This window comes from Barbus barbus (assembly GCF_936440315.1).
Source record: "Barbus barbus genome assembly, chromosome: 1".
NCBI lineage: Eukaryota > Metazoa > Chordata > Actinopteri > Cypriniformes > Cyprinidae > Barbus > Barbus barbus.
In genome coordinates, this window is record NC_136729.1 from 16,931,319 (window position 1) to 16,957,170 (window position 25,852).

A 25,852-nucleotide genomic window follows, 5' to 3' on the forward strand; every position below is an offset into this window, starting at 1 on the left:
AACTCTAGCACTATCTATTCTAATTGTATTTTATCTATGTCTTTTTATTAAAAAATAACAATAATAATAATAATTATCTGTACTGCGTTAGGCTAACCAAGACTTGTAATAGCACTTGCACGTTGTTGCTCTTTTGTTGGTTTTGATTGCTTCTTATGTCCTCATTTGTAAGTCGCTTTGGATAAAAGCGTCTGCTAAATGACTAAATAAATGAATAAAGGGGTATGCTGTTTTGATAGCCCCTGGATTAATAAAAATACAGTTTATGAAGGGATATGCTGTTTTGATAGCCCCTGGTTTAATAAAAATAGAGTTTATAAAGGGGTATGCTGTTTTGATAGCCCCTGGATTAATAAAATACAGTTTATGAAGGGATATGCTGTTTTGATAGCCCCTGGTTTAATAAAAATAGAGTTTATAAAGGGGTATGCTGTTTTGATAGCCCCTGGATTAATAAAAATACAGTTTTTATAAAGGGCTATGGCCCCTCTTTCGATAGGTCTTGCTTCATAGAAAATTAAGTGTTGGGGTATCCTTTTTTGTTAGTTTTCACACTTACCAGCATACCTTCATAACCTATTTCTGTGTATCTTACTAAAAGAAAATAAATTATAAAAACATTATTTATAGACTGGTTGAAAAATATTTTAATACAAATTTCAAATGGGTACATATTGTACAATATGTACAACATAGAACTTTGACAGTTTGAAGCAAACATTATGCATTTAACACACACTTTTTACACTTGAAATGCTCTGAGGCAAGGGTTGCAGGGGTACACTCCTTGTGCGTCCATCTTGAGCATATGTCACACTGCACCTTTAAAGACAAAATTTAAATAACTTTAGAAGTGCAATATATAAATCAATGAAGCATTGAAGAATTGTTACAAACTTTTTCAGCTGTACTAGCAATAAGAAGAAATACATTTCTTCTTACTGCTACAAGAGCCTTAAATAGCCATAGTTAAGACTGTTATAATGTAAATGCTTTCAAGGATTGCTGTATTGCCTGGTTTAGTGAAAGCAGTTAGGAATGTCAGATTGCTGATTACTGACTACAGAAGAGTGGACTGTCCCAGAAGACACCATGACAACTGAGCACCAAGGCCATACCAGTCCTGAGAACATTTTATCTAATGTTCACGTGGGCTGGATTGGGGGGCGGATATGGGGGAGTAGGGGAGAAGAGTAGATAGAAAATCGACTGAAGCGATTCCCTGACCAAAGCACAAGCATGGCGGCTTACGCAATACTCATTCCCTCTTCTCAGGGAACCAAGGTTATGTTAGTAACCGAGTACGTTCCCTTTCGAGAGGTCTCTCTATAATCTATTGTCTTATTACCTTCTCTGTGAAATCCTCCTCAGCATCAAACTGCAACATGTTGCAGGAAACACAGAGATCTTCCACACCATCTTAAATGAAAAACAAAAATAGTGCAATACAAGCAATGTTAATTTAAAGAAATTTGCTGCAAGACTTCAGCACAATTTATCCTGAATATAGTCTCTTGTCAAAGGACAAGTCAGACATGTAAGGGATAATGTATAGCGAGGCGGTTGTTACGAAATACAACCCCGACAGGCTGATCGGGAGCCCGACGCGAAGCGGAGGGATCTTGAATCAGCCTGAAGGTGTTGAAGGTGCAGTTCCGTCTCTACGGTTAGAATCCTGCTGCGTCCATAGCAACGCGCTGTTTTTCATGGCAACGGTCTGTTATACTTCGCAGCGGTCTGTTATTAAGAAATAACAGACCGCATTCTACATTGGAATTCAGCCAAGCCATGTAATAAGGATAATTAATGGATACCTTTGTATTCCAGAAGAGTTGCTGCAATTTTGACTCTTGCATCTGTATAGACCTCTGTATCTGTTTGAGCAACGCAGATACTTCTACCTTGGAGATTGAGCTCTGCAAACTACAAAGAGTCAGTGTAGGTGTAAAGTAACACACATTCACCCCAATTACATATCAATAATATCCATACCATCAAAATTAAGACTCCACAACTAGAGCCGTCCTGCTGAAGATTGTGTTTTTCAGTTTGGATCGTCCACAGGCCTTCACTGACATTTATTGTCTTCAACAAATTTCTGTTATTGTACAAGTCATAAGTTCAGAAACATATTCAAATACATAAGTCTACAAACACAGTAAGAAAGGGTTGTTTTACATCACCTCCAATTCCGAAGAATTTTTCTCTGGTACATATTTTCATTACCGAGGGGGTCTATCACAAGGAGGGATTTTTCATCCATTTTAACAATCTGTTGAAATTTTAAAAAATGTATTAGTTAATCCTAAAACAATAAAGTTTGTGGTAAATACAGAATCAAGAAAAGTACCACTAAAATCCAGTGACGTCCGACGTTTACAAGACAAATCCAAGTTGAGGCTGTGGGTAACTTCATCTAAAAATAGAAGAGAGCACTTAAAATCCAAAGTTCCAACATGCATGTGTATAAGGTTGCATAGTCTGTAATAAAACCATATTACCTTTTGAACAACTCTGAACTGGCCACGATGAAAGACAGAGGACCCAAGTACAGCGTCCAACTGATACACAGGTATCTGTAACAGTATTGGTCTGTTAAAATCCAGTATTTCTAACAATAGAATGAAAACACAGTTTTCAGTGGAATTGAATTTAATTTATTACCTTGGCTAATTTCATAATGCAGTGCAGGTATGCATCAATGATCTGTGTAAACAAAAAAAGTTGTTAGTAATTTAATTTGATATAGCACTGAAACATTAAACTTGTATATCACATGGATGTACTTTCACCTCATCAGAAAGCCAGCCGTGTCCCGATAGTGTTCTAAATGAGGTATCATAAATTTTGTATGGTCCCACGACCGCTTCCACTTGTCCTGTATCTTTAGAAGACCAAAGTTTTTGGACTGCAACACAGAACATTTCAAATTAGACTTGTTAATATTTAGATGAAAAACTGTACCATTTACATTTTCAACAAAGAACACATGCAATCATGACCAGGAACGGGTCATGGGAGAAACATGCAACTTGATGACCAACTGGTCTAAACCAACGACCAACAGGTCGTAACTAACTTATGAGTTTCTATTGCACCTTGTTCTTGAGCACTACCCCAAACAGGTACCAGAGAGCTGGCTTGAGCTGGGACCTGAGAGCTGGTTGGGGCTGGGACCTGAGAGCTGGTTGGGGCTGGGACCTGAGAGCTGGTTGGGGCTGGGACCTGAGAGCTGGTTGGGGCTGGGACCTGAGAGCTGGTTGGGGCTGGGACCCGAGAGCTGGTTGGGGCTGGGACCCGAGAGCTGGCTTGAGCTGGGACCCGAGAGCTGGCTTGAGCTGGGACCCGAGAGCTGGCTTGAGCTGGGACCCGAGAGCTGGCTTGAGCTGGGACCCGAGAGCTGGCTTGAGCTGGGACCCGAGAGCTGGCTTGAGCTGGGACCCGAGAGCTGGCTTGAGCTGGGACCCGAGAGCTGGCTTGAGCTGGGACCCGAGAGCTGGCTTGAGCTGGGACCCGAGAGCTGGCTTGAGCTGGGACCCGAGAGCTGGCTTGAGCTGGGACCCGAGAGCTGGCTTGAGCTGGGACCCGAGAGCTGGCTTGAGCTGGGACCCGAGAGCTGGCTTGAGCTGGGACCCGAGAGCTGGCTTGATCTGAGAGCTGGCTTGAGCTGGGACCTGAGAGCTGGCTTGAGCTGGGACCTGAGAGCTGGCTTGATCTGGGACCTGAGAGCTGGTTGGGGCTGGGACCTGAGAGCTGGCTTGAGCTGGGACCTGAGAGCTGGCTTGAGCTGGGACCTGAGAGCTGGCTTGAGCTGGGACCTGAGAGCTGGCTTGATCTGGGACCTGAGAGCTGGTTGGGGATGGGACCTGAGAGCTGGCTTGAGCTGGGACCTGAGAGCTGGCTTGAGCTGGGACCTGAGAGCTGGCTTGAGCTGGGACCAGAGAGCTGGCTTGAGCTGGGACCTGAGAGCTGGCTTGAGCTGGGACTGGGACCTGAGAGCTGGCTTGAGCTGGGACCTGAGAGCTGGCTTGAGCTGGGACCTGAGAGCTGGCTTGAGCTGGGACCTGAGAGCTGGTTGGGGATGGGACCTGAGAGCTGGCTTGAGCTGGGACCTGAGAGCTGGTTGGGGCTGGGACCTGAGAGCTGGCACTACTTTTTTTATAAGGTTTCAGGTGACTGATGCTATATTTTGTTTTAAGACAGACACCCTGTGGTATTTGTAAAGTTGCTGTCTTTCCTGAAATCTCCTCAATTGTGTAGGGTCCAGTGTAGTCTGCTTCCATTCTCCCTCCTTTCCTGCTTCTCTTTCTCATGTTCAGTAAGAGTACTTCATCTCCCTCTTTAAACTCCACATTTCTGTACTTTTTCTGAACTCTTTTTGCAAATGCCTCTGTCATTTTTTTTGTGACAGTGCAATATTCTCCTCAACCTTTTGTCTTGTGCTCTCTTGCATTCTCTGACTGTCCCTGAGAAATTCACTGCAGTCTTCAGGGAGTATTATTGTTGAAAGCTACAACAAAATAGATAATGACTTGTACATCTCATAGTATAGACTTTTACACAAAATTAATGTACAATAAAATATTAAACATGTTTCCAATAAAGCTGAGCTTCATGGGCAATATATCTGCATTTATCTATTACTACTGCATCTATTACTACTGGATCTGGGAGTTACAGGAAAAGATATTGTGGTTGGGGTATTCAGAAAACCTGAGCAAGGTAAAAGAGGAGCAGTGGCACCTTTTGGGGTAATATGCTATGCAACCTCAAATCATACTGGTTTAAGCTATATTATCTAAGCCTATCTTTTAAAATGTTTGGTCACTTGATGCTTGGCCCTAACAGAAAGCCATTTTCAAGAAAAAGACAGAAAAAAAACCTACCGGCAGTTCAACAGGCACTTGTGATGGAAATCTAGCTTCTCTCCCATACATTAAAAGAAATGGTGAGAATTTTGTTGTGGTTTGTATTTTGGATCTCAGCGAAAAAAGACTTGCATCTAGGTACTGGTCCCAGTCATCTTGTTGATCATTAACAACCTTTTTAAGTGCCCTAGAAAAATTATTTTTAGAATTATTTCTAAATGAATGTTTTTCAAGACAGAAACTACCAACTTTCAATACACTCTGGTAATAATGATCAGAAGGGCTACCAAATAAACAAAACCCTGAAAATAAACTCAAGAATAATGAATGCTTACCGTTTGATGTTATCATTGGTTTTCTCATCAAGCCCATTTGTTTGGGGATGGTAAGCAGCCGTAACACTCCTCTCAATAGAGAGCAGCTGACAAAGTGTGCTGTTGATCTAAAACAAAAATAAAAAAGCAGAACATTATTTTCATTTGACTTATAGTACTTCTGTCAAATATTTCAATCAATAAATCTTTATTTGTTGAGCACCAAATCACAAATGACATCATCAGAACAAAATGCATAAAGTGAAGCTTACTTGATTGACAAACTCCCGTCCTTGGTCATGTCTATAAATGACTGTACAAAGGTTTTTGGCTACTTCCAATGCAGACTTTGTCTTTAGAGGAAAGGCCTCCACCCACTTGGAAAAATAGTCAGTGACTGTCAATATATACCGATACCCAGTAGATGTTTTTTGGAGTGGACCAGTGAGATCAATGCAGATGAGCTCCCAAACAGCAGATACCTATTAGTGATTTGAATGCATAATAGATTAAATAACATAATGCTTAGCATTGTTAAAATCTAGTCAATTACAAAAGACGGTGACCTTGATGCAGTCCAGAGTTTTAACTGCATTCAGGGGTGGCCCCACCCGTTGACATTGGTCACATTCAGATATCTTGAAAAAAGAGCTCAAATTACAAACAGCAAGTTTCACATAGCTATTAATCTGTATATATAGACGTATAAAAATACAAATTTTGGCTTATGGATGAACAGATAAGATACATACCCATTTGTCAATGTCCACTGTCATGCCATACCAGTAGAACCGTGAACACATGGCAGCTCGTGTTTTTAAGGTTCCTGTATGTCCTCCAATAGGTGAGGCATGAAATTCTTTAAATAAATTCATAGCCTCCTCCTTTGTCTTTATGACTCTTCTGTCACTGCCAAAGTAGTTCTCCATCTTTAAGGAATATTGACATTACCAATAATAAATAATACAAAATATGAACACGTGCATATTCCTGTCAGTAAGATGTATTTTGATGTAAATACTGACCGTGAATCCTGAATTCCGAGGAGTGTTTCCTTAGGCTTTGCTTCTGCCCTTTATTTAGTTCTGCAGGGTATGAACCCTTTAAAAGGTAATTGAAAATTTCCTCCCACTTATTTTCCATGGTTAAACTACAGTTAGCAGAAAAATAAGCATTAATCATTTAAAAGCAACACATTAGTCGATGTGTTTAATCTCGGTCAGATGGCGCCAAACGCTAGAACCTCGAGTTAACACCAGATTTAACGTTTTAACACGACATTACGCGACTTTACGACCCCACTTGCTAAAAATAATATATTGAAAACGTCTGTCAACATTTCTTGTGATTGTACAAGGCATGCATTTAGGTAATATGTATATAATATGTAATATATTCTGGGGTCGACAATATAATTGGCCCGGTGGCCCGGACATGCTTTTAAAACCGTCAGGGCCACCAGATCGCTCCAACCACTAGCCCGGTGGGGCCAGTAAAAATAATGCCTCGATTAAAAAAAGTCTAATTTCACATTAATTACCTGTGGTTCTGTGTTTTGATTTCTATTAAATCGTCTCGGTAACCACCGCTAACACGTTACGTGATCCCGACAGTTACAGATGCAGCGGTTTATGCGCTCCGTGACGTCTGCTCTGCACCGCCTTGCTCGCTCCCGCGGTTACGCGCGCAAACTACACACTGCTGCTCAGCACCTACCTATAGCTACTATTAAGCTAGGCTACATGTTTCTGAAACCCCCATCACCCGGCCAAACGCCGGGTAAAAAAAGAGAAGGCAAGGAAGAGAATCACCAGAGGAATTGAGGGAAAGCGAAAGGGAATACGAAAAGAAAAGGCAGAGAAAGTTTCAGCCCCAGTGGCGAGACCGCTGGAATTGGCTGGGCTTAGGGGTGTGCGATATGACGATTTTTGATCGTGGACGATAAAAATGTCTCCACCATCTGCTTTTGAATAAATATCGTAGTATCGTGCTGCAGCACACATTATGTCAAATACAGTTCTGGCTCCTCCATCTCTATATACTGTACAACACGACATACAGCAGTAGAGTTACTCTGACAGGACACTTCACTTATTCCCGATCGCAAAAGTACATTATTTGCACACAAGCCTTGCTGGTTAAATGTTTCATTCGCGCGCTGGTCTGACGTGCGCTTTTTCTGAGCGGATACACCTGAAGCACGCGCACTAAAAAGCCTGTCTAACAGCGCCTGACTACTCAACTAACTTATCTTTTGCGCTAATACTGTCAAAACACACAAGGTTTACATACAGACTCAGTTGGTTATCTCTAAAATGAAAGTAAATAGTTAAGAGAGAAACAGATGCGTGCCTGTATATTAGATGCGTGCAGGTCTTAAAGGGACAGGACACTAAACATGCTGTCGACTGTCATTAAAGGGATAGTTCACCCTAAAATTTAATTTCTGTCATTATTTACTCACTCAGATGTTGTCCCAAACCTCTATTAATTTCTTGTGCTGAACCCAAAATAAGATATGTTGAAGAATGAGGGTAACCAAACAGTTGCTGGTCCACATTGACCTGATAGCAGGAAAGAAAAATCCCATGGAAATCACTGAGGACCAGCAACTGTCTGGTTTTCCACCTTCTTCAAAATAGCATTTATGTTCAGCAGAAGAAAGAAACTTATTCAGAACAACTTTTGAGAAAATGATGGTATAAAAATAAAACATCATGACAGAATTGACAGACAGATGACAGAATATTTATTTTTGGGGGAACTATTCATTTAACGTTAACAAAACAACAAAACACAAAGAGAAAAATCACTCGCTATTCTTGACTGAAAAACTTTAATACAGTTGCTTTAGGAATCAGTCTATCTAGTGTTTTATTTTTATATTTGTTCATTCAATTTCATTGAATGCTCTGCTAAATACACCTATTGTACCTGAAAATAAAGCACTGTTTGTTTTATTTGTATATTATGTGTATTTGTAATGTGTATCTTTGTTCTTATTTTTTAATAAGAAAGATAGAATGATGACAAAGATTTTTATCTTCGCCCACTTTGGCCAAAATATCTGCCATGTCTTTTTTTTGTTACCTTGAAAGGCTTTGTCTTTCTAGTTTGGCTGTAATGCTCAGACAACTTGTAAAACCAACATGACAAAGAATTGTGATAAAACCGTGAATTGTGATATTTAAAAAATAAATAAATCGTGATATGATATTTTTCCCATATCGCCCACCCCTAGGGGGCTACGATCAAGAAAAAAAGAGGTTTACTGTGAGCTCTGCAGATCAATGCCCACATATGCAGACAAGTAAGTTAGAGAAAAGTTAACGTGTATGAAACCTATGGTATGAACATAATATAATGAATTGCTGTGTGACTACGGAGAATGAATCCTATGCAATAGGTTTATTTGCACTTGTTTCATGTTTTTGCACAGTTTTGCTGCACTTTGCACTAAACCTACCTTAAAAAAAATAAATGTTATTCATGTTGTTCAAGCAAACTGTTCTTTTTCGTGATTATTGGGATCAATACCCGACGCGTTGACCTGGGCCAGTGAACTTCAAAAGACACTGGCCCGGAGGGCCAGTGGCAAATTTCCCTTATTGTCTACCCCTGTAATATTACACCAACACTTACCGTTTGTAATTTTAGTATGCTGAAATGATGGTTTAAATTTAACGCATGCGCAATTCAACAAATTTCACTGCTGCGCATGCGCATTAACCGAAGGTATGCCATTCTGATGGGTATGTGTTCCGTCAGAACAGTGGGCTGTCATGGATGAAATCGGTTCACCGGCGCGTCGTCGCGGTGGTCCGGCGGGGCTCTCCGCCGTGCAGTCCGACACCATCGAGGGTCTAACAGAGCTGGAAGATCTGGAGCGAGTGTATGCGCAGCTATGTGCCGAAGAGGTGAATATTTATTAGTGGAGGCACAGTGTTCGTTAGTCTCTGTAAGCTGGACTACTAGTAAGGGCAGATAAACGCTCGTTAGCTGTGTTAGTTATTGATTATATATCTGTATAAAATATCAACGTGTGGCTGAACTGTGAAATTGTGTGAATGTTGACTACGCATTGATGACTTGACCTGACAGGCGGAAGTGCAGATGGAGTTGGGCGGTCTTATGGGACAGCAGAACAATATAGAAACAAAGATGCTCGCCTTGCAGAGGATGGGGTGAGTGTATATGTGTTTGACACTTAACGTGTACTGTAGAACTGAGAAAACAGAATATAGTGTGCTAATAAATTGTGTATTGTGTGTTCCTCAGACCCAACTTGCAGCTGATCGAGGGAGATGCTGTGCAGCTGTCTGGCATGATCAGCTTCACCTGCAGCCTGGCAGAGAACGTCAGCAGCAAAGTCAGACAGCTGGACCTCACCAAGGTGCCCAACATACACATTCATATGATACGTATACTCTAGCAGAATGACAGCTTCCACTCAAGCTTTGCACCTGGTTCTGTTTCAGAAAAGGCTGTACCAAGCAATTCAGAGGGCAGATGATATACTAGATCTGAAGTTCTGCACAGATGGTGTTCAGACAGCCTTGCGTAACCAGGACTATGAGCAGGCTGCCGCCCACATTCATCGCTATCTTTCTCTTGACCAGTCGGTGATTGAGCTCAGCAAGCAGGGTGGAGAGGGTGAGTCCTTTTGGGGTTTTCTAGCAACAAGTATTATCACTGAAACTATTGAATAGTAATATTTAAAAATGACTTTATAAACATGTATGGCTGTGACTGGGTGCTTTGTGTGAGAAATTTAATATGTAGCATGATATGGATAGTTTTGCTGAAAGATTCAACAAAAAAGCAATTTTATTTTAATAAACACGTTTCTGGCCATGATAATCCAGTGAATTAAATATGTTTGGAAAATTGGCAAATGAATGATGCTTATCTGACTTGATGTGCAAATTAAAAGAGATAATCATTCATAACAAATGAATAACAATTCTGGCATCTTAAACAACTTTGAAAATCTACTTGGTGGATAGTTATGATATGACTGCAGTTTAAGAAGTCACCTTTGAAGCTACTGCAATATACACTCTAATATATAATACCATTCAAAAATTTTTTTGTTTTTGAATATAAAATGTCACCTCTTATGCTCGCCTGGGTTGCATTCATTTGATCAGAAGTACAGTACATACAGAAATATGATGATGATTTGTAGAAATAATATACGTTGTGCATATATTGTTCAAACTAATGCACACTTAATATACTTAAAATCTGCACCTTTTTTTAAAGTATCTTTAAAAAAAAAAACTTATATCATTGTATTATCTGTTGGCTATATATTGTACATACCAGGCAGTGCAGTTGAAGCCAGCCTTGCATTGCTTCAGGAAGCAGAGCGCAGTCTAAAGGTACTCGTCACAACGAGACTGGAGGAGGCAGTTGCCACAAGCGACTTACCTCAAGTGGAGCGCTTTTTCAAGATCCTTCCTTTACTGGGACTGCATGAGCAGGGACTTGCACGCTTTGCTCAGTACCTTTGCAGTCAGGTAGGAACATGTTTGTATGTCCACCTAACATGATCTGTGAAATCAGGTGAGAATGCTTTGGTTTAGTTACTTGGGTTTTAATATTAAAACCTGTGTCTTTTGCTTGCTTTTCTTTCAGTTGGCCAGTAAGGCAGAGGAGAACTTACTCCTGGCTGTTGGCTCTGATCTCGGCGAACGCAGAGCACCTGTCATTTTTGCTGACACACTCACACTGCTTCTTGAAGGTAAGAGCAGATGCATTACTGTTTAACTTAGCAGTATTTATAATGTTTAAACAAATGGAGATCAACCAGCCTTTATCTGTACCTTTCAGGTATTGCACGCATTGTTGAAACCCATCAGCCCATAGTGGAAACATACTATGGACCAGGCCGACTGCACACACTCCTTGCACACCTTCAGAAAGAGTGTGATAAACAGGCTCAGAAAATAGTGGACAAATTCATCCAACAGAGAGATTATAACAATAAGGTGTGTGTAGTGTCAATACTGTATGCTGTATTAGTGTGTTAATGTACTATGCTTAATGTTTGCACCATGAATAAAGTGTACTTTAACATAGTTATACACGATGTATACTTTTTATTTTTGTTTCGCTATAGTTTCAGGTTATCCAGAGCAGCATGATGAGGGGCATGGCTACAGAAAAGATTGAACCCAGGTGCGGTCTGTGTCATAATTGTTTATCTGTGTATCTTGTGAATACATGGGGATTTATTTGTTGTCGTATGTTTCATCTAGAGACCTGGATCCTGTGTTATGTGAGGTTACCTTAATGAACTCGAGAGCCGAGCTGTACTTTCGATTCTTGAGGCGGCGTATAGTGGCTGACTTTGAGGTTGCAGATGCAATGGCAGATGAAACCGTTATACAAGGTAACGCCTAGCTTTTTATGGAATATGAAACTACTCCATGAAACAAAATTCTGCTGGAAGTACATGTCATAACACCTGTCATCAGCTGTTGCTTAGAAGTTAGCACAAATGCTACTGCACATGATGCTCATTCAGGCAACAAATCAATGCCCTTTAAAAAGAAATATATGTACTAACTAGGCTATACAAATTGGATGTAGGCAAAATATGTTGTTGAATATGCCGTTTATGTAAGTTTATACTCATCAGTATTACTTGCTGGCATTGTTTGGTTTTGTTTTCTAGAGCATCAGCAGAGTTTAGAACAGTTACTGAAGAACTGCCAGCTGAGCCGCACTATGCAGGAGCTGATTGGCTATTACATTCCCATGGAGGAGTATTACATGAGAGAGTCTGTCAACAAGGTGGGACACATATATACAGTCAATAACTTGTGTTCATTAGAGATGTCAGAGCTATTGTCAGGCACATGTAGTGTCCATTCAAAAGTTTGGGGTCAGAAAGATTGTTTTTGTAAAAGGAATAAATGCTTTCATTGAACGCTATGGTGCACCTTCCTACATTGTGTTACATTTGCCATTGTTAAATTGCAGATACATTTCTTAGGCAGAATCTATGTCCTCACTGGATGATGAATATGATTTTATAGGCAGTTGCCATGGACACAGCTGAGGTGGGTCAGCTGAGCTCCAGCGTGGTGGATGATGTGTTCTACATCGTAAAGAAATGCATCAGCCGGGCCCTCACCAGCAGCTGCTCTGACTGCGTGTGCGCCATGATCAATCATGCAACCAGTGTTCTGGAGACAGACTTCAAGTATACGCACAGATTTGGAATTTAATTAGCCTCGGTGTATTTTGTTACTGTTGTGCATTTGAAGAGTTGTTGTAGAGGTGGTTGAAGATTTAGAAATTTACATCAGAGAATTTTTTGGAAACCGTTGTTGTTGAATATCTATCTATGTATCATTTGCTATACCCTTTGCATCTCACTCTTTGTATGCAGAGAGGTGTTAGTATGTAAGCTACGAGCTGGATATCCAGTCAGTGCTCTGCAGGACCTGCAGCGTGGGGTCAGCAGTGCAGTCAGTCTGATGCAGAGCAGCCTACAGCATGGCAAGATAACAAATCTCACACAAACACTTGGGATTGAGAGCCAGGAGCAGGCAAAGAGTGCCTACTTGGTCAGCATCAAGTTTTTCTATCTCTCACACAACACACAAATTTAAATGTATTCTAAATTTATTATGTCACTTTTCACTTGTTTTCGTGGACCTAGTTCTGGTAGCACTTTATTTTAAGGTGTCCTTGTTACATGTACTTACTACTATAATAACAATTAATTATGCATAATTACATGCAAGTAACCCTGAGACAAAACCTAATCCTAACCCTAACCATATAGTAAGTACATGTTGTTAATTAATATTACTATAATTACACTGTAACACAGACAACTTAAAATAAAGTGTAACCCTAGCTCTCACTAAACACACACTCTCTTGTATTAGGTATAACAATATGTTTGTTTCTCAGGTGGCTCTCAATAATGTGGAGGTCTGCAGTGAGAATATCAGCACCTTGAAAAAGAATCTAGAGGTCTGTGTGATAATACTTAGATTTTTTTTTTTTTTCCCCCAGTCAACTCTGCTCGCACTCATGCCATCTCAAAATATATATTTTCCATGGAAGACAAAAGGAGAAATTTTGAAATCTTTTCCTTGCAGTTAATGCAAATAGAAGTTTACAAGCCTCACAAACATATCATAAAAGGAGTGCAAAAAAAACTAACTTTTTGTGGTACGATGAATTGTTTCCTCTTTCTTTACATCTTAGAGTGATTGTGCCAAGTTGTTCAGTCAGGGGGCTGGCTCAGATCATGCAAAGGCTAAGATAGACAGCTGTCTATCTGATTTGGTCAACACCTCCAGCAAATTCAAGGACCTCCTCCAGGTCAGTGAAAATCTGTTAATACACTACCATTCAAAAGTTTGGGACTGCATTTATTTTATCAAAAATGTAGTAAAAACAGTATTATTGTGAAATATTATATTCTAAAGATTTAAATGATTTAATATATTCCTGTGATGGTAAAGCCGAACTGTCAGCAGCCATTACTCCTGTATTTTCAGTGTCATGTGATCCTTCAGAAACCATTAAAAAATGCTGATTTGGTGCTCAAGAAAAATTTCTTACTATTATAAATGTTGAAAACAGTTGTGCTGCTTAATATTTTTCGAAAATTTGAAACATTTTTAACAAAAAATCAGGATTGTTTGATGAAAATGAGGTTTAAAAGAACAGCATAATTTAATAATCGTTTGTAACATTATAAATGTATTTACTGTCACTTTTGATCAACTTAATGCATCTTGCAGAATAAAAGTATTAATTTATTTAAAAAATAAAATAAATATAATATCTATATATATAATTGCCCCAAACTGTTGAATGTCTCTGTCATCTGTTTGTAGATGGTTAAAATGGCTTGTATTAATGGTTTATGTATGTACAGGAGGGTCTACAGGAGCTTAATAACACCTCTATCAGGCCACAAGTAAAACCCTGGATCAGCAATTTCCTGTCCGTCTCGCACAATATTGAAGAGGTATGATATGTTAACAGTGTAATTAGTGATCGACCGATATTGATTTATTTAATTTTTTTTATAACAGATACCGATACCAGTTATTTGCATGTTTATGTGCCCAATAACCGATATGCAGAACCGATATTTATTTACTTTTATAAAGTAAATAAATGACTGCATGAAGTCCATACTTCACTTTGGTTTTTCCTCCTTTCAGTCATCTTAAAAATGTTTTTTTTTTTTAGAATTAACAGCTTCATGTTAAATTGAATTAATGAAATTAACTTTCATGTTAAATTGAATCTTCATACTACAACAATAAAAAACATTTTATTTTTAAAAAGCATAAGCAGCAACACTAATATTAGCAGTAAGCAAAATAAATGTAGAATGTCTAATGTTTTCAAATGAAGAAAAAAAATAAAGGACATGAGTCATATCAACTTCATTTTTAACTACAGTTTTAGTAGGTTTATAAACTGTTTAATTGGCTAAAGAGTGAAGAATAATTCACTGGATAATGTTAATTATCTGTATATTCTCTGGAATATTGGAATATAACAAACATTGTATTTTATTGCATTTCTCAACTGGCATGTTATATTTTTTTGTCGTTCTAAATTATGCTGCTGACATTTATCATGCTTATCTATGCATTTACACAGAACTATACTCAAACTGCGATCGATCGCGGAGATAATAAATAATTTCCATAGAGTTGTATTAATTTAGATGTTTAGAAACTAAATAATGGTTATATAGTAAGTGTTAATACAATTTAGGGTGCTTCAAAAAAGTGAATCTTGTTAAAAGTTACATGCGGTGGCTGTGCTGGAGTATTTCTTTCTTAGAGCCAAGTTGCATAAACTACATATCAGGCATTTATGTAATGCATCTAATTTGTGCATTAATGTAATTAAATAAAATAATTAAATCAAGTACCTGTGCACGCCATTGTTGCTGTCTCGTCTCCCCTCAGACGTGCTGGAATGGCGATCCTGCGCGCAATTCTCAAAAGACCCACAAGATGGCGGCGTTCATAAGTGAATCAGATATTACAAAACCGATATCCAATTATGGTAAAATGCTTAAATATCGGGAAATCGATATATCGGTTGATCTCTAATTGCAATGTCTATTACTACTGCTGATAAAGAGTGGAAATAAAATAGTCTGCACTTGAATTGACGATAGAAACAGAAATACAAAGAACAATTATGATGTTATATTCCTTATCTTATGAATTGTTTTGAGGATAAGTTAGGCCATGCGTTGTGTTTGTTTTGTTTTTAGGAAGAGTTCAGTGAGTATGAAGCCAATGATCCTTGGGTTCAGCAACTCATTGTCCAGTTGGAGCAACTCATGGCTGAGTTTAAGGTATATTAATTTTAGTCCACTTTACATATGCTCACACAAACCCATTCTAAAGATGCCTCACTGTAGGTAGGCCTGTCACCAGTCATCTATGATACTCTGACTAGTCTGATGACCAGCCTCATAGCCATGGAGATGGAGAAGACTGTGTTCAAATGCACCTTCAGCAGGGTGAGATGTAAACCTTCCCTGCACAAATGAACAGGCACACATTTGCTTAAAGTGAAAGACATCCTAACTGTCCTCTCCATTCTGGTTTGCAGCTTGGTGGATTACAGTTTGATAAGGAGCTGCGTGCTTTGGTTGCCTACCTCTCCTCGGTCACCTCCTGGACCATCCGGGACAAGTTTGCCCGACTCACACAGATGGCAACTATTCTAAACTTAGAAAGAGTATGTGGCTTTTTGACTGCCATTTAAAATGTTAATCACTGAAAACTGGTCCATGAGTATAAGAACAGTGTCGTTTTGAATTTTGTTTGATTGTGTTTTTCTTCCTTTAGGTGTCTGAGATCCTGGATTATTGGGGACCCAACTCTGGGCCTTTGACTTGGCGTCTGACCCCTGCAGAGGTTCGGCAAGTCTTGGCTCTAAGGGTAGATTTCCGCAGCGAGGACATTAAAAGATTACGACTCTAATAGAAGTAAACAAAAACACTTTCCTCTTGAGGTTTTTACGCACAGAAATGGTGTTTTGGGTAACTTGAATGGATGTGCATTATCTCTGAACATTTGTATACTTTTTTTTTTTTTTACATATGTAATAAATGTATTACTGACCAACATTGTGAATCAAATAGTCCTTCAGCTATTTTGAATCTCACACTTAAATAAGCCTTTCATACAATTAAAGTGCAATATCTTCTGGCCACATTTCCTGCTAAATACTGGAAAGGTTGGTTAATTTAAAGATGCTTTATTGAAGCCAATTAAAATGAAATTTCCTAGAATAAATGCGATGCCACAAGGCTTCAAATAGAAAAGAAACTGCTTTTATAGTGCACAACATATTCAGAACTTGTGTGGTAAAGAATCTTACAAAAGAGATTTCTGAACTAAATAATCTGTTTAAATGTAATACCACAAAAACAGTCCCACAAATTATAGTTCAAAAGCAGTTTACTTAAAACCAATCATCTTTTCTAACTGCGTTAACCTGCATGTAAGGAATTGGTTCATCTGGACCAGAAGCTCTGATCTGATGCACTGAGATATTAAAAATAAAGAAAGAAACCCAAATAATAAGCAGTTGTTTGCACACTTGTGAAGCAGTCTCTGTGTGCATGTAACATGGTTATGAAGTGTGGCAGTAGGCAGATCTTGGCTCTGCTGCCTTCAACACACAAGCAGCACAAACGTGTATCATCATTAAATATAAAATGAGAAGGACCAGTCTGCTGAACTCATCTCAGTCCCCGTGTAGCGCTGTGCCGGACAGCTCGAGCATACAAGTCGAACTCATGTATCTGCGCTCTAACACACACACAGCCTATCTACCACTTCTGAGCTCTGGAGGAAGTTTAAAAGAGAACTACGATGATACTTAATTGTCGTCGCCTTGTCTTACAGAAGCACCGAACACGTCTTTAGTCCGTCGTTTCTCTGCGTCGTTCGTCAGAGTTGCCTCTTAATGATGGAGTTGGTGGAGATCAGACGGTCCCGCTCCCGCAGCTCCTCCTGCAGCCGTGCCTCGTTGACCCGTAGCTGCCGGATGGTGTTCTTCATCTCCTTCATTTTGATCTCCATCAGCGCGATGATGTCCCGCTGCTCGTTCAGCTTCCTCAGCAGTTCAGCGGACGTTGTGCCGGTGGTGAGCGAGTACGAGTGGTCCACCCCGCACAGCGCGAGATCGGCCACGGGGCAAGACGCGCTGCCTCCGGTCAGGTTTCCGTCTGATTCCGAGACCATCGCCGCGAGGCAGGCGCCGTCCCCTGAAGCGGTGAGGTCCACGGGCGCGATGTACTGGCCGTTCTGACCTATCTGCACCACGGTGGTGTTCTCTGTGTCCCCCTCTTCCTCCACGGGCACGGACTCGTTAGCGGTGGAAACGACGTTGCTGATGATGGGCACGACCGCGGAGACCTTCCTGCTCCTGCCGCGCCTGCTCTTCCTCTCGTTCACCCCGCGCAGCGGGAAAAGCGTCGGGACGCGAATGGTGTAGGTTTTCCTGCCGCCGGGGAAGTGGACGCTGCAGACCCGGTGTCCGGTGGTGGGCTGGAAAGTGCTGAAGCAGCCGCTCACCCCGGCCCGCGAAATGTTCTTGAGCCATATCTCTCGCTGAGTGGGGTCCTTCGGAAAGGTGTAGAACCGCAGATCGCGATCCCGGTGCGAGTTATTGTAGCATCCGGGCACGCAGCACGTGAAGCCGGGCATTATCGTGTAAAAGATGCACCAGTATTACTGCAGTCCCTTGGAAGTTCCCCTAATTTTGTTTTGTTTGATTCCTTCGTGTGCTGTTATCCAGACCAGCGGCCTACCAGCGGAACTACACGTCCCACAATACTTACGACTTCCTGTTTTGGTTTCAAATGCTGGTCGATAGACTCGCGTCTGCGCAGATGTGCGCCTTTGGAGGACTTCGCAATGCAAAGCCAGGATTCGTTGCAACAGTGCTTTTAACTTGCACGATGTGTGTTTTGAAATTGTTTGTATGCTAAAAATTTAACTAGTTCCATCCTTTGTAAATCAGTGTTAGAGAGTGCTTTGATTGTATACCATTTATACCGAACGAAATGGAAACATTGAAAACAGAACATATAAAACAAATATATAGGAAAAACATATACTAAAATATACAAAATCAATTAATGGCAGCGTTATGATGACACACTGTTGCCTTTACATCACTGGTTAGTGTGTTAACCTTTATAAATTATACAATACAAATACAATTACTGTGATTCTTGAATACAGATAAGCATCTGTGATAGTCAATTAAAATAAACCAAAAATGTTCAAAGAATGTGACTTGTTTAGGAAAGCTGCCCTAGGCGTTACATCACAGTAGCAGTATGAGCAACTGAGAGCCTACAAAAAATATATAATAGTATTTAATTTATTAATAGCCCTTCAAAATAACATGACCAATAATAGCTATTTCTTAAATAGCCTTTGCTTGCAGCATATAAAGAGAGATATGTAGAGTGCAAAGCATCTACTCAAAGGTCAATCTAAGTCACTTATCTTCATGATAAGCTCAGAACACTACATAAATATGCCTTCGTACCTACAATAAAGAAGTCTTTTAAAGGAATAGTTCACATAAAAATTAAATTCTGTCATCATTTACTCACCCTCATCAAGTTTCTTTCTTCTGTTGAACACAAAAGAACTAATTTTGTAGAATGTTGGTAACCAAACAGTTGTTGGTTGGAATCATAGAATTAATTCCATAATGCAAGACAGTGGCTACCGGCAACAGTTTGTTTCAAATTATGTTTTTTTGTGTTCAACATGAGGGTGAGTAAATAATGACAAAATTTTCAATTGTGGATGAACTATCCCTAGAATATTTTTATTTATTTATTTATTGCAGCCATATTACCAAAATATTAGAAAGTCTAAATACGGTTTAAATTCTGATTTGTGTAATTTTATAATTTTCTAGAAAGGGTACAAATAATGTTTTTTCCTGGGACCTATTTACCCAGACTGAATTCAGTTCAGTGATATGGGCGTGGCAGAAAAAACTGACGGTTTCGCGCATGCGCACATGATCAAACGGCTCGCTTCAGAAATCATCCCACACAGCGATGAGCAATGAGCACAGCAGCACTGTGAAGTTACACATGAAACAACATAGCGTGATTTCAAGACGGCCGAAGAATGCCCCAGACGTCGAGAGGGTGGGAGGCGTGACGGGTTTGTCCTGTTTTTCCTCCTGCTGTTGAAATGACATGAGAGCAGAGCCCTGACTAAAGTGGAGCAGAAAGAGAGGGAGGTGTCCACCATCCTCTGGCCATCATCATTCTCCACAGCACCGGCGCAGATCCCAGGGCTTTGTTTTGTGGTAAGTAACAACCCATATGGAACTAACAGAGCCGTTGAAAAATGAACTAATAACCAAACCAAAAGCCAATGATTTGACACGAGCTCGAATGGATGTGTATTTGGGACTTTGTGCGGTTTCGGCTAAGCTACAACGTTATGTATCTGCTACGAAGAATGTTTACTTTGAAAGTATCAAGGTTGATTATTTATATTGTTTTTAAGTAAAATAAAACACAATAAATGTTTTAAAAGCTAAACTTATCAACCAAGGGTTACCCTATCCGCCCTACATCCGCGGGTTAGCGCAAGGAAGTGATGCTAATATTAGTGTGCCTCTAGGATGGGTCACAAATTGATATAGTTTACGTTTCTTTATTAAAATCAACATAATTCGCCAAGTTCACTCTTCCTTATCAGTTCTTTAGGAATGTTCGTGATGGTCCTACCCTTTTCTCTATGTATGTACTACTAGAAATAGATATTTGCTAATCAAAACTAGCCCTACTAGGAACTGTGTTTAGTACACAGAGGAAATACAAACATGTTTCTCATTTGCCTTTGCTGGGCAGGTGCACAGCCTTTTGGATGCAAATTAAATTGCAGGCCAGCTGGTAGGTCAACAACGCCCTGGCTTTCTGACAGATGTCACTCGAGCCACTGATGACAGTGGGGTCATACAGTGCCTTATCTCTATTGTGTATTGATCGTGATAGCCTGAAGTGGCCCTTAGGTTAATTTTAACTTGGAGCTTGGTGTCGACATGCTTGCAACTACATGCACAGTGTGTCTAGAGATTATTTGTCATCCCTGTGCAAGTGTCAGTGTCAGTGAACTTTGATGTTTCTCTCTCTTCACAGGCCGAGCAGCTGTGTCAAAAGAGATTACATTAGCAGTGTGGAATGAGACACAGACTTGCTTGTAAGTTAGAATAATGTTGCCGGGCGTGGGTGTATTTGGAACCGGGCAGACGGTGCGTGCCTTAGTGCCGTTGCTCCAAAAGGAAGGCTTCCCTGTTCAGGCTGTTTGGGGCCATACACAAGAGGAAGCAGAGTCACTAGCCAGCGAGTTGGACATTCCCTTTTCCACCAACAAGACAGATGATGTGCTGTTACATCCAGAAGTCCATCTTGTCTGCATATTGACACCTCCTCCACACACACGCCAGATTGCGGTAAAAGCTCTTGGTGAGACTTATTTTCTTTTGCTTCTTATCTTGATTGTCCATGTCGTCTCAGGGGATTGGGTTGGGTTCCTTCCTGGACTTAACTAGAGTGTTTACTGTGCTACTGTTTACTTTACAACTTGGCACAAGCCACAGTGGGCTTTTTTTCCTGCTGATCAAATGTTGCTTTCTTAGATCACAGTGAACCCCTCAGCACAGTTGAGATTATGCTGATAAAGCGCTTGCTTCAAGCAGAAACTTGTTAGGCAAACGGCATTTGGAGTTTTTATCATCATTGTATAATCATTTTCTTCTCTTTTCTCATTCTCTGTAGGTATAGGTAAAAATGTGATCAGTGAGCAGGCAGCTACACTGACAGATGCCTGTAAAATGGTGACAGCGGCAAGATATTATCCACAGCTTATGAGTATCATGGGAAATTCCTTGCGCTTCTTGCCCGCATTTGTCCAGATGAAACGCCTGCTAGGAGAGGGTTATTGTGGGAACTTGCAGGTATTGGAATTTCACCAAAGAAATAGGTATATATAGACGATTTCATCGGGCGCACGCACCTGGCCCGAAGTTAACGTCCAGTCTGTGTTTGTTTATCGGTCTGGTTAGTGGCACCGGCTACAAACGCAGTTAAAGTGATGAGTAACGAAGCTGGGCTCAGGTTGTTGTGCTGTGGGATGTGTTTCCCATACAATTGTGCTTTGTTGAATAAACATGAGCACGTAATGCACGTTTAAAAATCAAAACGAGGCGCGGGTGTTTTTATATTCCTGTATTTCTGAAGGAACACTGTCTTTAGAAAATGTTCGATGTCGTTTTCATCGACAAAAAATAATCTACTCTAGAGGTACTTAGCTGTTGTTATTGATTCTATTTGGATGTCTACCGGAAGTTAAGTTAGGGCCACAAAAGCGTGCATGCGCAGTAAAGTTTGTTGTTGCCGCTGAAATCGTCTATTGACCCTTTTTCTGTTAGTAAACATTGTGACGTTTTTCTGTGGACGGAGCTTAGCTGGAGGCAGAAAGATTCCACTGACCGCTTCACTAACGCTAGCTATGAAGTCTGTTAGCTTGTTTTTTAATTAATAACTGGAGAAATTCCGATTTTACCTGCATATGTAAGGTCACTCACTGTCCGGGACCGCGATTGTTATTTGAAAAGGTTAAGTTAACGGACGAAACCAGGCCGACCCGCACACGCTTTTATTCAAAGGATGGACGAACTGACAGGATTCCCTTCGGCTGAGTGACTGTCACATCTAAAACGTGTATAGTTAAGACAAACTCGCCGTGACTATCTAGTCACAAAGATGTATATATATTTCAATTTCAGCAGGCAACTATTTTTACAGCTACATTATTATTCCAAGCCACAATTAATTTTTGTTGTTGTTTGTTGTTTTACACACATGCACACAGACATTATTTCACACACGACATAGTGAGATGCATAAGAAATCTTTAGATGCGCCCATAACAACAAAAGACAATACTTCATTGAAATTTTTCTGATAAGAAGTGTGCGCTGCAAACGCGCGCATTTTTGACGATCGTTTCTGTCCGGTCCGCTCTTTTTATCTCATTTCACTGCAGCTGTCGTCGGTTTTTTGTCTGGCAGTGGCATCAGGTATGCCTTAACTTCGAATTGGAGCCTCTACAACATCAATTCAGGCACCCAACATCACAACAATATGATATTTTAAGCTCCTTATGTCGCCGAATCTGCGCTGGTTTGAATGGGCCGCCTCCAGTTTTCGCTTTGTTTTGCCTCCAGCTAGCGCTGTGACAAGGGTCTATACATTCAGTTAAAAAAGTTGGGGTCAGTAAGATTGTTTTTGAAAGGAATTAATACTTTTATTCATCAAGGTTGCTATAAATCATTCTTATATGCTGACTTTTAACAGAATTGATTTGAAATAAAAATCTTAGGATCGTGTGACTCTGAAGACTAGAATAATGGCTGCTGAACATTCAGCTTTGCCATCACAGCAATAAATTACATTTTAAAATATATTGAAATAGAAAGATTTAAATTGTAATAATCTTTCACAGTATTACTGTTTTTACTGGTTTTGATCAAATAAACACAGCCTTGGTAAGCATAAGAGACTTCTTTTTTTAAAAAAAGTCTTAATTATTCCAATCTTTTGAACTGTAGTGTATATAATGATATTTTTATAATGACAAAAATGTTAAGATTAAATATAATGCCAATAAATGCTGTTCTACTGAATTATCTTTTCAAAGAAGCCTAAAAAAAGTATCATGGTTTTTCTACAAAAAATGGGAAACTCTTTCAATCATTGATAATAATAAGAAATGTTTCTAGATCACCAAAGCAGCCCATTAGAATTATTTCTGAAGTATCATGTGACACTGAAGACTGGAGTAATAAACAATATTTAAAAATATTGGATATAAAACGTTGTCTTATATCCAGTATTGGATAAAAGCATCTGCTAAATGATTTAAATATATTAAAATGACATAATAATATTTAATAACAGTTAAAATTGTAAAAAATATTTCACAAGATTACTGTTTTCACTGTATTTTTGACCAAATAAACACAGCTTTGGTAATACTACTTACAAAACATTATATAAACTCATAAAAGATTGTTTAAAGTCAACTATTTAGATGTTTTCTTGTTGGATTTAGTTTAAATTGTGCATAATAATAGTAATAATGTAAGACTTTCTTAAAATACTAAACATCTTAACTTATTAGGGCATATGTTACATTAGTGCATAATTTAGACTGGTCAAAATATGAACCCATTCACTAAACAATTTTTTTCTCTTCTTTTCAAAGGTATGTGAAGCACGTGTTTATGGAGGCTCGCTGCTCAGTCAGTCATATGGATGGGCATGGGAGGAGCTCATGGGGGGAGGTGGCCTGCATACAGTTGGCTCCTGCATCATTGACCTCCTGAGCCACCTCACGGGACGTCGGGCTCTGCGAGTGCATGGAATGCTCCGAACTTTCGTACGTCAAGGTGGCCCGGCGGGAGGGATTCGTTCTGTGACTGCAGATGACTACGCTTGCTTTCAGCTGCTGATGAATGGAGGCGTGGTTTGCAGCGTGACATTAAACTTCAATCTACCTGGCACAGATGTGCATGAGATCATGCTTGTGGGGTCATCGGGACGACTCGTTGCTCGAGGAACAGAGCTGTACGGCCAACGGGCCAGCATGCAAGTAGAGGAGCTTCTTTTGAGCGATGGTGGAGAAGCTGTAGGGCCATCTATCAGGGGACTGAATGGCATGGTGACTCAGCTCAGACTCTCGTTTCAAGCACAAGAGGACAGGCGCTCTTGGATGCGCCATCCTGTTTCCATGGCAGCCTCATTCGAGGATGGGCTGTATGTACAGACTGTTGTAGATGCTATCAAACGGTCAAATCGCACTGGAGAGTGGGAATCAGTGGAGGTCAAGATTCAGGATGTTGACCCAAACCACAACCACAGAACCCTGCCAAACTAACACTACACACACTGTTACATTCTACATGTGCTATCTCAAGACTGAGCCTATTAACATCATTCACTTTCTTTTACAATAAAACAACCATGCTTTCATTTTAAACATAAAGATCAGTATGCGCCCATAACAACAAAACCCCCCTGTCTGACACACCTATTTCAGGTCTTGTACTAATGAGCTGAGGTGTGTTTAAGTAGCCATGGAAAACATGCGGTGTTGGGGGGCCTCCAGGAATGTGGTTGGAAACCACCGATATAGATAATTTAACTAAGTTTATGCATACTATCTGAAAGTTTTTAAGTTGGATCGCTTATGCTTATGCAAAACACTGGAAATGCATCACTGGATAGGAATTGTGGTTTCAGGGTTGTTTTGTTGCTTATTTACTGTAACAAAAAAAGATGTGCAAAGCTTAGCTGTGAAAAACTATTTCTGTGCTTTTCCTATTTTTATGTGATCTTTTGAGTTTAAATTTGAGTCGGGGGGGTTTAGATGTGAGCCTCTTCAGTTTTTATATTTTATTTGAGTAGTGAAGATAAGCTTGTGCTCTGCTGAGTGTTTTTTTTCCTGTATATGTGTGTGTGAGTGAGAGAGAGAGAGCTTTACAGCACTGATATGTTAGACTATTATTATGGACACTAGATATAATTTACTGTAATAGTGACTTATTGCCTGATGTCCAGTGCATTGGACGTTAACGGTTCTACTAAGCTGCACAAAGTTTCTTGAATTATATATTTTTTTTATTGCTGAATTTGTGTCTGTGCACTGTTTAAGAGAGAGTGATGGGTTGTGTTTTTATTCTTTGTTGAGTTTAAAAATAAATATTAACTTAATTTAATTAAACATTTTTAAATCTCTACTGAATGACAACAAATATTTACCTTGTTTTGTCCTTTTTAGATGTGGCTTTGATGTGAATATCTGCTGGTATTCTAAAGGAGGTGCTAAAGGTTCATGTCTAGATGGTAACCCTCGTTTGAAATTCTCGCGAGATACATACTAGTATATGGTCTGTCAGAGATGGTCCTCACTGCAGAACATAAGATCCAGGGGGCGTGGTTGGATCTACATCCATCTCCTCCCACCTTACATTTACCTAAACCTACCCATCTCCACCCCCTGATTCCTAAACCTACCCATCTCCACCCCATAGATGTGGATCCAACCCCGCTCCCTGGATCTTTGTTCTGCGGCAGAGGGGCTACTGGTTCTCCACGGCTCTGTTCTATCCTACAGCTTTTAGATTGGGAATCCTGCATCTCGGGAAAGCACAGAAAAAAATATTTTATTATAATGCTTTGCAAATTTTTAAAAATCACAAAGCTAAGAGGATTCTGAAGATATGTGAAGCTTATACATGTACAATTTAATTCAATGTTTTGTACTTCAGATTCAATACATTTCAAAACAAAAATATTTTAATTCTAAACAAACCAAACAACTTTATGAACTTATATTAAAAACTACAGACAATTCAGTCTACAGTCAAAAAACTACAGTCACAGACAATTCAGTAAACAGCAAATTAAATATTATTAGTATTACAATCAAAACGGGCAACAAAGTGTTAACAAAGACACTACTAGCCTTAAAGACAGTAACGCAAAACAGACATAGCCTACAATTTAACATTGTAGACGAAAGGGTACACCCTACTAAA

At 39.8% G+C, this 25,852-nt stretch overlaps 4 protein-coding genes across 6 annotated transcripts; 2 read left to right on the top strand and 2 right to left on the bottom strand.

The window, feature by feature from the left end:
* Nucleotides 1-626: 626 nt before the first annotated feature.
* Nucleotides 627-3,509, bottom strand: LOC306876209 (uncharacterized protein). Its single transcript, XM_079427214.1, has 10 exons — nt 3,099-3,509; nt 2,793-2,908; nt 2,665-2,706; nt 2,502-2,576; nt 2,351-2,416; nt 2,184-2,272; nt 1,993-2,098; nt 1,815-1,923; nt 1,349-1,419; nt 627-822 (listed from the first exon to the last, which is right to left on the bottom strand). Exons 3-10 carry the CDS (start codon nt 2,677-2,679, stop codon nt 721-723), a joined length of 633 nt encoding a protein of 210 aa, XP_079283340.1. The 5' UTR covers nt 2,680-2,706; nt 2,793-2,908; nt 3,099-3,509; the 3' UTR covers nt 627-720.
* Nucleotides 3,192-18,496, top strand: LOC306876182 (conserved oligomeric Golgi complex subunit 4). Of its 3 annotated transcripts, XM_079427174.1 has the most exons (22): nt 3,192-4,172; nt 8,424-8,492; nt 8,951-9,099; nt 9,284-9,366; nt 9,461-9,575; nt 9,661-9,835; nt 10,511-10,704; nt 10,823-10,928; nt 11,018-11,175; nt 11,307-11,365; nt 11,446-11,579; nt 11,865-11,983; nt 12,229-12,395; nt 12,585-12,762; nt 13,115-13,177; nt 13,415-13,531; nt 14,094-14,186; nt 15,462-15,545; nt 15,612-15,713; nt 15,806-15,934; nt 16,045-16,184; nt 17,110-18,496. In XM_079427174.1, exons 1-21 carry the CDS (start codon nt 3,860-3,862, stop codon nt 16,177-16,179), a joined length of 2,742 nt encoding a protein of 913 aa, XP_079283300.1. In that variant the 5' UTR covers nt 3,192-3,859; the 3' UTR covers nt 16,180-16,184; nt 17,110-18,496. The 3 variants fall into 3 exon arrangements, with proteins under 3 accessions (XP_079283300.1, XP_079283299.1, XP_079283301.1); XM_079427173.1 differs by lacking the exon at nt 17,110-18,496 and having other exon boundaries at nt 16,045-16,323; XM_079427175.1 differs by lacking the exons at nt 8,424-8,492; nt 17,110-18,496 and having other exon boundaries at nt 3,253-4,172; nt 8,956-9,099; nt 16,045-16,323.
* LOC306876201 (THAP domain-containing protein 11-like) lies at nt 17,155-17,913 on the bottom strand (the record flags this gene model as incomplete). The annotated part of the gene is made up of 1 exon (XM_079427201.1): nt 17,155-17,913. The coding sequence occupies one exon, from the start codon at nt 17,911-17,913 to the stop codon at nt 17,155-17,157; it is 759 nt and encodes a 252-aa protein (XP_079283327.1).
* A 756-nt stretch (nt 18,497-19,252) lies between the features above and the next one.
* On the top strand, nt 19,253-25,060 carry LOC306869052 (glucose-fructose oxidoreductase domain-containing protein 2-like). The gene is made up of 4 exons (XM_079415632.1): nt 19,253-19,549; nt 20,388-20,714; nt 21,027-21,205; nt 23,518-25,060. Exons 2-4 carry the CDS (start codon nt 20,462-20,464, stop codon nt 24,187-24,189), a joined length of 1,104 nt encoding a protein of 367 aa, XP_079271758.1. The 5' UTR covers nt 19,253-19,549; nt 20,388-20,461; the 3' UTR covers nt 24,190-25,060.
* Nucleotides 25,061-25,852: the final 792 nt, after the last annotated feature.